Source organism: Centruroides sculpturatus, unplaced genomic scaffold (assembly GCF_000671375.1).
Source record: "Centruroides sculpturatus isolate CEXI.00-Female unplaced genomic scaffold, Cexi_2.0 scaffold20, whole genome shotgun sequence".
NCBI lineage: Eukaryota > Metazoa > Arthropoda > Arachnida > Scorpiones > Buthidae > Centruroides > Centruroides sculpturatus.
This window is the reverse complement of record NW_019384333.1, coordinates 922,244-935,217: the sequence shown is the minus strand read 5'-3', so window position 1 is coordinate 935,217 and position 12,974 is coordinate 922,244. Positions and strand designations below refer to the sequence as shown.

At 31.3% G+C, this 12,974-nt stretch overlaps 1 protein-coding gene across 2 annotated transcripts in view; it reads right to left on the bottom strand.

Moving 5' to 3' along the window:
* Positions 1–12,253: 12,253 nt before the first annotated feature.
* Positions 12,254–12,974, bottom strand: part of LOC111630932 (phosphomannomutase 2-like) — a 29,185-nt gene continuing 28,464 nt past the window's right edge. For both annotated transcript variants that reach the window (XM_023375096.1, XM_023375103.1), the window contains exons 5-7: positions 12,826–12,925; positions 12,607–12,682; positions 12,254–12,475 (exon numbers count right to left, since the gene is read on the bottom strand). In XM_023375096.1, the coding sequence (XP_023230864.1) occupies positions 12,255–12,475; positions 12,607–12,682; positions 12,826–12,925 (397 nt within the window). In that variant the 3' untranslated portion in view covers position 12,254. The remainder of the gene's footprint in view (positions 12,476–12,606; positions 12,683–12,825; positions 12,926–12,974) is intronic.

Here is a 12,974-nt window from a genome sequence, read left to right as displayed (position 1 = left end):
TGTACGGAAATTCGCACCGGCCTTTGTTCCTAACTTAGTTTATTTTTCTGCCACTAGGATAGTTTAAGATTTAATCGCCGTATTGTTTTTCCCATTTNATAGACTTGAACAGTAGAGTAACACGTCGCTATGAATGGGTAAAAATCTAATTTTGTAAAAATAAAAATATAAAACTAGTTTTGTAATTTTAAAACCTGCAAATACAATTTTGCATTCAATTTTCTTCTTTCATTTCAAGCCTACTATTATATTTCTATTACTTGAAAGCTGGTTATTTAGGGATTAAAAGCGATGGTTTTAAACTTACCGCTATTTATTATATTTAAAAATTTATTTATTTTATCTTCTTAAGTTAAAATTGCCGAATTATGTATTTTATCTTTTATAAAAGTCATGCATATGAAAATAAAAAAACTATACAACTAGAATTCGATATGCTTTCTAACATAATATAAAGTTAGATAAAGTCGTCGCTTTTATGATAATGACAAAGTTTCATCCATCTTTCATCAAAGCGGTGTGCCTTTCATCTCTTTTTGTTATCGCGACGATCAGGTGACCAAAAAAGTTCCTACAGTTTTTTTAGAATAAAAATGCACAAAAAAGAAATAAACACGCGAATTTTATTTCCAAAGATAATTACACTCTAAACGTCTTCCAACGACAAATGCCATGCCTAAAATATTTTTGAGTTTTATAAAGGAGAAACATTCGACTCCGTTTCCGATGACTTTAGGCTCCGAAATTTTCAGTTACGCGTAAGATACCAATAAGAAAAAGTGATAATCGGATGGCAGAAAGTGTGGAAAAATACGATATGCATAATAAAATTTCTCAAACTTTGCTGAGAGATTTTATTCCGCCCGTTTAAACCTTGCTGAGAAATTTTATCCCCCCCGATCTTTGCGTGTTGTAACAGGTTAACGGCGCCGCGTGAAGTCTGGCGTTATCTTGAAACGATAAAGATGCTCTTGCGATTAACTAATACATATTTGCAAATTAAAGAGTCTTTTGTTGATGAACTGCAGAGTAAACACGCTTTGATTAATTTAAATACGTTTAAAACAGAGTTTGCGTCGTAATATTAAATGTAGAAAACAGTACAAACTTAATTACTCAAGGCAAAATTTCGTAAAAGGAAAGTCTTTCGGATATTATTTCAATTATATTGTGATTAAAAACGTTTTAATAAATATTTAGTGGAAAAAAATGTAATCTAAACTAGTTTATAAATGAAACTTCAAAGTATCATAACCGATTCAAATTAATATACAGCTGTAAATACACAGAACATAGAAATTAATGTACGTGAAAACCAGTAGCGATATTTAATTTATAATTAAGTCATAAATGACGTGACGTTTCATAAAAGTTCGAACTCAAAATGTAATAAATAAGACTAAAGTACTCTCGGTAATGATAAAGCTGCCGCCTTCTTTGAACTCGGAAATAGTTTTTGTTTCAGTTTACGAGATTTAAATAGAAAACGTAAAACAGTGTTTGCAGTGTATACAAAGATCGGTTTCGTAAGTTAAAATGGAAGATGTAAAGTAACAATATACCTGATAATTGTGTCTTAAGTAAAAATTAAGAAATCTGAAACTAAAGATCAGGTGTTTTATTAACTCGAACTAATATAAGTAAATCTGCCTTTAGGTTAACAATGCACTTACTGGTCACAAATGTACTATACTTATCACTTAAAGTTTAAAATACGACTAATAGTTTCGATAATGATAAAAATGCCGCTTCCTTTGAACTCTTAACAATGGTTTCTAAGATTTGTAAGATTTAATAGATACGTTTTAAATGAAAGTAATATGGAGTGTTTACGTTTTACAGGAGTCATTACCAATTTACGAGTAAATTACTCGCGTAAGAATTCTAGAGTATAAACTCTTATTTTGCTAATGGAGATTGCACAGGAGTAATTAGACGTTCGAGTATGCAACGTTTACGTGACTGAAAAATGATATGAATTGAATTAAAATCAATACGTAAAACAATTTTATGAATGCCGATGTTTCATGTATAAATTTAAACGTACCGCTCATAAGCGGGTTGAGTACAAATGTATTGTCCTTATACTTTATTGGCAGACATTATGCTCTAAATGGCATGTATACTAATAACCTTTACAATAAAAAATCGCGTAGACAAAGACCTGTTGCAATAAACTAAATGACGAGAGTAAAAATCAGCATTAAATTGAAAAAAAAATTTTGTAGATAAATTAAATCTCGATTTAAAAAGAAAAATTACATTCATTTAGTCAAAAAAAAATTTTAAAAACTAAGATTAAACATCGACACGAACTCCATTAAGTTCAGCGAAGGGAGAAAATTTTCAACGTGACCTACAGAATTTTAACCACGAGTATATACTGTATCTCTTCATCTTTCATCAGCTACGTGATGTGACTTCCCTTAAATTACTGTATAAATCCACACACCAACACTGACACACTATATATATATATATATATATATATATATAAACTTACGAAACTGAATTATTTTCAAAACATCCGATACTGAACTTTCTGCTTGACTTGAGAAGAGTTACAGGAAAAGATTGCAAGATCGAGCCTCCGTAGTGAAGATAGGCGCCAGTCAACTGAGATTGTTTCGCTCGAAAGATCAAAGGAGCCGACACTATTCTTTTTTTCCGTGTCTCTTGCTAGAGTTGAATGAAACGGGACAACCTCAGGAAACACTTAATAGGAGGTTAGAAACAGATCTATCTCGAAAAATCTTCCGTTATTTTTTCGAAAAAAAAGAAAGAAAAATTACTCGAACGGTTAACAAAATCTCATAATTAAAACCACTCACAGATATTTAAACAATTTTCCTGGAAAGCGTTAAAACCCCTCTAAACATACCTTCAGGATAAGGCAAATTGCATACAATTGGGACCGAAAGATAATAGGATGTGTCTTCTACCCTTTTACAACCCATATTACTTCCTTACTCGTTTGTATCAATAGAAGCCGAAAATGTCCATTAAAATTTTTAATTTTCGACACAAACGTTTTATTTTGTTTTTAAACTTTAAAAATAATATTTAAATAAAGGTATAATTTAAATATAACCAATCGGAAAATTCGATTTACAAAAACGCGCGGTGATTCGATATATTTGAATTTTTTTAAATACCTTTAAATTGTTGCGTAATAGCATAAGAACCAATAGGATGCGGCAAAATTAAAATATTTCTATTTATTTACCAATAAGAGTGAAAATATCGACATCTATCGATTGCTGATTGGTTAATTTGATTTGGGAATGGAATTAAATTTATTTTGCTGTATATTTTATTTGAAAGATGTATTGATTTATCATGAAACGAAGTTTAAAAGTACTTAATTAAATATTATAGAATGGTAATTTTGAATTAAAAAAAGCCTTAAATATTTCAAATTAACTTGTGTAATGTTGATTCCTGCTGAAATGCTTTTAACAATAGACTTGAACAGTAGAGTAACACGTCGCTATGAATGGGTAAAAATCTAATTTTGTAAAAATAAAAATATAAAACTAGTTTTGTAATTTTAAAACCTGCAAATACAATTTTGCATTCAATTTTCTTCTTTCATTTCAAGCCTACTATTATATTTCTATTACTTGAAAGCTGGTTATTTAGGGATTAAAAGCGATGGTTTTAAACTTACCGCTATTTATTACCTGTCAATCAAGTAAATGTCGCAACTTTAATGTCCTACTAGCCTCTGGCCTCTGTGTTCATTCAACCGAAATTTTCGACAAAGCACATTCAGGACAAAAATAAAATTAATGACAATGAAAGACTCGAGAAGAAAAATAGGGTGCAACTTATATGCTCTTTCTTAGAATGACGAAAATTATTAGGATTTCTCATAGGTTACACCTATAATACTTTTCTATAATCAAAATTAGCAACATTAACAGCTCTATCCTTAGTAGTTTTTATAGAATTTTATGGTATAATGTCCATAATTATTTTTCTATAATTTGAATTTAATTGAGTGTATCGTTAAATGACACAATACCGCATAATAAGAAGTCGGCATCCTTTGCCTACAAACCGCGAACGTTCTCACTTTTAATGAAGTTCATCACGCACATCCTGCACCCCTGTGACGTCACTTTCGTGTTAGATAAGGATAAAGTTATCATTCGGTTTAATTATGCGTAGATATGTTATTTTCTTCTTCTTTTTTTATTCTTTGTATGTGTTTTCCGTTGTATGAATCCGAAGGGTGGTTACAAGTTTGCGGTTTATTATATACTAAATCTTTTGAATGTGAGGTGGGTTTATGTTTCGTGCGTGTTTTACGTAACGTGTATGGTAAGTCATTTAATATTTAGCATTAAAAATCGCTCAGAATGCTTACTTTCGGCGTCGGGGCGCTTATTTACGCTTTCATAAATGTATGATATTAAAATGATATAGGAATATATATTATATATTTAAAATTTATACGCTCCTTAACTTTGTTTGTTAGGTTTAATTAGAGATTATTGCAAATGTATCTGTACTTATTGTTAAATTGTAGAATAACAATATGTATTCTTCCATAAACTGTTATTAATACACGTCACATTCACATATGTACTGTAAATACAGTATTGTGTATTTACGTATGTATGTGTGTGTGTACATTGTATTTACACAGTTACATACAGTATATATATAGTATTTAAATACAGTTTAATCGCATAAATTAATTTATAGGATTAAACTGTATTCAGTAACAAATACAGTACTACACAAAAAATAATTCTACAACGTACAGTACATAAACATATACTTGTTTACCAGAAATCAAATTACATAGGAAAAAAAAAATCAACTTTGCAGTCGAACCTCCAAAAACGACCACCTCTAAACAGCGACCATTTTTTCCGGGAGTTTTATCTTTTTTATACAAAAATACATAAGAAAATAACCTCCGAATAACGTCTACTTTTTGTTCCCGTCAGCGGCCGTTGTTCGGAGGTTTGACTGTGTGTGTATAATTGAAAATCCTTAAAATATTTCTATGAAAGCAGGAAGCAATGACCGTTTTGGAGAAATCGCGCCATCTGTTGCAATTATGTTAAACCATTAATTTAATTAAATTAATTTTTTTTAAGAAACCAAGTTCAAAAAATAAACATACGGTCCGTTCGATTGATGTACATTTTTACGTCAATTTGACGTCATTATTTAAGTTTCACAATGAGAAATTCCAACAAATGACGTCAAATTTACGTAAAAAATGTGCACTACCCCAATTGAACAAACGTGTAAGTTCTTATAGTCAGTCATTACTATAATATTGAAATATCAATTTTAAAAAATTACTTTTACGCGCTAATTTTTTAGATTTAAATTTAAGTACTAAATACGTCAATTATTCAATAATTAAAAGTGAATTACATAAATTTAAGATATTTGATCAATATCTTACATTTTAAAAGTAATACTACGGAAGTCGAAGATTACGTAATTTTCTCGCAATAAATAGCAACAGATGAACTAGTTCAGATGAAATCTAAGAAACGTGGCGAAAGATCACGAAAAATTGTTTAATATTAAAGCAATTATGGAATTTAATAAATTAAGGAAACGTAAAATTCGGAAACGATAACTTTTTTCCTATTTAAAATTCGTTTTATTCTTTCAAAATAACTTTTAAACACCTATTTAACCTGCTTTGTGTGATGTCCTCAAATCTTACAACTCAAATTTCATCCACTTGTAATTAAGATGAAAGGATGAAACTTTGAGGACACAAGTACGATGACAGTGCATTTTAATCATGTTCTATGGGGATGGCCCACTCCACATCTTCCCAACCCAAAACCCGATAAACATGACCAAAACGTGGAATATAATCATGATTTGTATGCAAATGCATTGTAGTGAAGTTTATGGTGGGGGTTTGGGCACCCCACCATATACTTCACTACAATGCATTTATGCCACTATCTATCCCCACACTGAAACCCGACAAACAACCAAGTGTAGAATTACATAAAGTAAGCTTACGTCTTATTTAAACAAACACAAAAAATTTGTATTAAAAGCTATAAATTCTGGAGTCTTTTGAAGGCCGCACTTTGAATCTGTAGCGTAATCACTGATAGGCTCGAGAGGCCTGCGCCCTTTGCAAGGCATAAACAAATTAAGAAAAAATTAAATACGTACAGGACAAAAGAATTGAATGTGACAAATATACTTATGCAATACACGAGTTCATTCTTCATTCACAGCGCTTACTGACTGTAGCCAATAGCGGTGCGAACGTAGATTTGCACGTTCTAATTCCTCTAAAATCAGTTTTAATTATGTACTGAGACTGATGTATTTTACAGTAACGGAATATAACCGATGTTCTATTACTTCTTTTCTGGAAATTGATAGATTAATTTTATGGGATATGGCAACACAACACACGGACGATCTGTCGAGGAGTGTGTCGCTCGGGAAGGACTTTCTACTGGAAACTGATCCCTATTTAGGCCTAGGTGTAAGATACATAAAAAAAAATCACGGGAAACTCCGTGGCCACGTTGACGAGGTCGAACCCGCTACCACTCTTTGGGGGTTGACGGCCGAATGGCTGAGCGGTTAAGGTTGCAGCCTACCGCTCTAGGGATCGAATCTGAATGGGTCGAAAAATCCAGAAATTGTTCGGAGTGTGGTCCGATCGGATATGTCGACCCCCTTCTCTCACCACCCGGCCGCCCAACTGTGAACTTGGCCGAACTAATAATGAGCTTGCTAAAAAAAGGGCCCTCCTAGCGCCCACAAGGCAGAGTTAAAAAACTGTTTGGGGGTTTCATCCACTCCACCATTGTTAGACTTTTTTTCTTGAGGAACTAAATAAAAATTTCAATTTCTAAAAACTTTTTTATAATTTTATATCACTATACGAAGCCTTCCATTTATTTTTCTTTAAAAAAAACCAACGTATTTTATGTGTATACTACCATCTAGTTTAGAACGAAACTTCATCTTTTCGTTTACAGTATAAATACGCTATCAAATTGCACTAGTTAAAAATTTCGATTAAAAATCAACTAATGGCAAAAAAAATTAATTAAATTTTTAAATATTAGACAATATTCACTAATATAAATATAAATTTCGGGAATTTGAACCGATCAAAGGAAAGCCGTCATTTTTCTTCAATTTGGACTGGTGGATAAAACCACTGAACAGTAGTAGTTGGGTCATGGGTTCGCGCCTTATCCAACGAGCTGACCACGTAGACTTTCCAGGGTTTTCTTCACGTTTGTAACACGTAAATAGGGCCAGTTTCCCGTAAGAGACAGGAAAATGGCCACGTGTCGTGTTGCTGTATAGAGCCAAACCACGAATAAAGCCAAACCAAACACTCTCGTGTCTGTACTCGCGTTATAATTCTTTACATTAAATATATTAATTCATTCTTCCAAATATCATATGAAAATAGATGATAACGCTTAAGAATTGTAATTACTTGTTGATTATAAATGCTATTCGAGTATTACAGTAACTTATTTTTAAATCTTACGGAATCTTTCTATTGTTTAACGTTGTGTTGCAGTTCTCTATATAATAAACAATACTAATCATAACTAAACTGATAATTTACGACAAACCGGAACAAATTCAAAAACCAGTTAAGTATGTGGATTGGTAGAAAACGCTGGGTATTGTCTTAAGCGTTCTTTTGGCCTACATCTACATAAAAAAAAAGTAAAAACAATACGTATTTTACGATTTTATTTCCAATTAAATTAATTGTTTTTAATTAAAAGTGTTCATTTCACACAAATTAAGGTATATTTACCTGTACGAAGTACCGTACAAAAGTTTTCATTCATTTATTCCGACGGAAACGAAAAGTCATTTTCACGAGAAAAATGCACCCGTAGACAATTAGGAAGGGGACATCAAAGGTATATTTAGATTTAAATTAGTGATAATTGCCACTTCCCCAGACAATGAAAAATACTAACTCTTGCCAGTTACGGTTCTAAATTAGGTGTTGTAATTTACTTGTAAATTACTTGAAAATTTTTTAATTTGAAACCTTAATAAAATTTATATATATAACTGGATAAAACCTCGGATACATATAATTACGTATAAGCTTTATATATACATATATATATTCTATTTAAAAACAGGTTTGCCAAAGAAGTTGCAATATGATTAAAGCAATTATGGAATTTAATAAATTAAGGAAANTATAATTACGTATAAGCTTTATATATACATATATATATTCTATTTAAAAACAGGTTTGCCAAAGAAGTTGCAATATGTACATTAACAAGAATGTGGTGTATGTAAATTGAAAACTCTTTATGCAAGTGGAGAAGCAAGATATTGACTGGAGAAGATCAAAGATACCGACTTACTCGACTTACATTGCATCAAAAGTACCGACACACAACTAACTGTTGCATAATCTGGACATGTAATCAGCGAGTAATTAGCATGTAATCATGCCCTTCTACAAGTCCTATGTCGTATTAATATTTCTGCTCTTAAATATAGTCTGATACTGGTAAATTGTGGTACTTGAAAAGTGTTGAATTATTAAAAAATTTTGAATAAAAAATATTGATATTAAAAATTACACATGCAAATTATGGAATTATAGATTTAAAAATAAATAAATAAATAAATTAGACTTTGTATGCGAGAGAACTGTATATTAAATTAACATTTCTGTAAATAACTTTGTTTACAAAATATGGAAATTCTTAACGATACTGTTAATTTACGACGGGATTTTACAGATTATTTTCCAGTTTACGGGGGGGAAATAATAGAAAAATTTATACAATATATTACAAGAATTAATTTACGACATTTAAGGCGCCATGTGACTTAGACATCCACACCTGAGAGGCCAACAAACAGAGACTATTTTTTTTCACTCGAATTTTCCTGTTCAATCCATTTCAATGTTACGTATAATTAAAGAGTTCGGTCACTTTATACGCGATACCGCTGCAGCAAACTTTCCGCTAGGAGTGGAAACGGCGAAGTATCGCGAGAACAAATCGAAGATAACACGCAGAGTATAATCGAAGGAAGGAGAAAGGAATAAAAAATTAATAGTTATAGAACCCAGATACGTGTTTAAAGTCGGCCCAACAAAGAGAAATGATTGGAATAGCCGCGAGCTGTTGACACGACCTTTGACACGGGTCATATACCGCCAATCTATTAGTAGACAGGAGTTTTCCATTCGTCCCAACAGACGGCGATAGTGCAGTACAAAGCTGCACATCTCGTTCCATCGGCATCCTTTGTAGCACAATCATCAAAAGGATACCGTCCTTACCAAGTGGTCGGTCTCAATATCGATGTAATTTCATATTATCAAAATGCTCGTTTTCTCGTGTATGGGGCTTCCATCAAAAAGGGAAGAAGAAAACGAAAATTTCGGAACCGGGGAGAGGAGGGGGAAGGTTAACAGAATAGCAAAAGAGAAAGAGAAAATTTAATGTCCTTACTGGGAACTTGTTGAAATCCCCCCTTTCGCCAATCAGTTCGGGTGATATGAAAGGTGGATTTTCTCTGATCAGGACGTCGGCAAGACTATAGGGCATCTGTGTAAAGAGGGTGGAAGTTTTAGATATTGGTGAAAGGGATCTTCTACGCTCTGTTCCCGCTCCTTTGATGTCTTCTCTTTGACGACAGCGACGTAGCGGGTTACAAAGCTGATACCGATAACTTATTCCCTGTGTGATGTGTTCTTGTATTCTTAAAAGGCGAAGAGCTAGCGGCATGGTGACTTGTTGATTCTACTCTTGTTTTGAAATCAATAAGCGCCGCTTCCATGTAAATAAGCTTTAGGAACCATCTCTTACTGGAATGTTTGGATTATAACGAATTTTCACACGATAATTTTTCAAATAATAAACTTTTCAATGTAAAGTTAATATGCCCTAAGTAAAAAAAAAAAAAGAATCTATAGAGAACGTACGCCACTAAGAGGCCATCGACTCTTATCAATTCTGTTTAATTCCTCCTAGCCACTAAAACAGAATTGATAACTTTATAAATTCTTAACCTTATTTTAATGTAAGAAACTTACCTTACATAACCACATCATTTTTTCCAAAATAATTCGCATTAAATCTGAACAGTTACTCAATTTGCATTCTGAAAGGAAAATTGTTTGGTGTGAATAATTTTTTATATTTATATATATATACATAAATAAATTTTGAAGAATTTTTTAAAAAATCCAAATGAATATTTTATGCAATGCAAAATGGCTTGTTTACCTTGCAAACTGAACATAAAAAAAAGAGGAAGAACAACTTACCATTTACCGATTGTCTTCTATTTATTTATTGAAATACCGGAGATAGTATCATTACAAAGAGTTGACCCAACTTACTCGTTTTAAAACTTTAAAAATCCAATTTCATAAAATCTTTTCTGAAAGTGCTCTTTCCTTTGGGCTTAACATAGGATATGCAATTTAAAGATATTGGATTTTACGAATTGCGGTAAAGTTTCTCTTCAATTTTATATAGTAGCCCTTCATATTTTTATGCATTTAAAACGTAAAAATGTTTACTGCTCGCTTCACTTAAAATTTTTTCAATGAAATATTGAAACAACTTTCGTACCAGAGACTTTGATCATATGCTATAAGTTTTACTTATCTTTTAATTAAACGAAAATAAATGAAGAATTATGAATTATTTTCCGTAAATATCAAATATTCACATTAAAATTTTATTATTATTGTTTAAAACTTGTTATAAAATTTAATCAATTATAATTCATCGAAATTCATTTAATAATTTGCGTTTTGTATCATTAGATTTTTAATATTCTTCGAATTAATTTGAAGTTTCTGGCGGATATTTGAAATGATACCCATAAATTACGGATATTTCATGATAAAACTTTCAAACTAATCTTGCAAATACTTGTAAAAGTATGTAAAAAAAAGAGATAATTTAGAACCTTTACAAGAACTACATTTTATCTTTCGTAATATGATTAAGAAATTGGGATTACAAAACTAATTTTCAGTGGAAGTTACGAGTAATTTGCTTTTGGTCATTTCGTACATTTGTAATATTTCTTCAATAAAATTATAATTTATTAACACGAAATATTGAGCCATCAAACATCCATGCAACGATTTACCGAATAAAACCTAATTGACACAACAGACAAAGAAAAAATAAATAAATAAATAAAAATGGTGTACAGATCATTGAAAACACTTTATTGGCACCATGCAGAAGTACAAAAACAAAAATAAAAGGATCACACCTCGAGAATATAACTTCTTTACCATACTCACCACTTTAAACTGTGTAATGTCCACACATCGTTCAAGTAACAACTCGCGCCCATTCATGACGTCATGCCGCGGAGCACGCGCCCTGTACAATCTATCGGCAACTTTTTCATCTTTCGACGGAATGTATTTCATCTTTATAAAATTCTTGCATTAAAAAAGGAAGAAAGGGAGAGACTAATCAAGGGACACGGAGAGATAGAGAGAGAGAGAGAGATTCACTTTGATAGGAACAGCATGAAAAGTCGTGTAAGATTATGCTGTCGGCTAAAGGCACAGACGAGACTGAATCCAATCACAGGTTGCGCGGCAGAGACGTACATATTCTGTATGAGCGCGTGCGCTGCATCACCCCCCTCGACAGTCGATCTTTTAACGTTGTGCCGACAATCCCTTTGATCTTGTCCGCCGCGCTTCGTCCGTTGTCTGATTGTCCACTATCTACTTTCCGTCCTCTGTCGCTCCCTGGAGGTTTCGCACCACCCTACTTACTCCAATTTCCCTCCTTTTTTCCCCTTTCTTATACAAAAATAAGAGAGATGCTAAGCTAATTTCTTTTATTTACAATTTTTTCTTTTTTCCCTGCGATTTCCCTCCATTTTTCGTTCTGTAATTCGTTAATAGTGGCGCGTTTACGATCTTTATTTCTAAAATATGCATTAATTATTTCAATTTAATGATTTTTATTATTATTATTAATTTTTTTCAATTTAATTTACATAACTTATGTTTTACAAAGTTGGAATAAAAGCCGTTAATAACTGCTTCGTTATTGTTTAATGAAGCATTTAATATAAAAAAATATATATTAAATATGCTTTTTTTTTCTTTTCTTCATTTTTATATTAATGTATACATACAGCATTTAGAAATATAAAGTAATAAATAATTAGAAATTTCAATCATTCCTATAATATACCAAATACCTTAAAAAAAAAGAAAGAATTTTTAATTATCTTCAAGAGAAAAATAACTGTTTTAATTTTTCTTTAGTATCGTCCGGATTCTTTACACTGTGTCCGTATGTCCTAGAATCATTATAAATTTCAAAATCGTTTCCGCCTTTATCTGTTTTATCACCGAAAAAATGAATTTCTTCGTACTTCTCCTTAGCTAGATGCCGCAGACAATAGGTTTTATCCCAACCTCGAGGAAATGCATCAATACTAATTTGTCCTCCTGAAAATATATTCTTATTAATTATAGGAAATACAAAAAATATATATATATTTAAATATTCCTATATTTGAGAATAAAAACTAAATTGTTTTTAAATTCTTAAATAAACAGAAAAAATAAAATTAACTCACCTATAGAAAATACTAATTCCATTCCATTAAATTCTTTATATAATGCATCAACAAATTCTTCACGAACTTTATGCTTCTGCCAAAACAATTTTTATTTTTTAAAAACAGATAAGACATCATAAAAGAGATTTTAAATAGAAATTTTTAAAGATGATAATCAAATAAAACTTATTGAATATTTTATAAATAATCATACACTCAGAATATATATGAATTTACTTTGTCATATTCAGCAAACTGTTCTCTTTCAGACTGAGAACAACTTCTTCCAACAGGACAAATGTTAATTAAGCCATTTCGGAATTCGATAAAATTTCCTCTGAAAATACAGAGATCAATAAGAGACGAATATAATACAATTTTATATC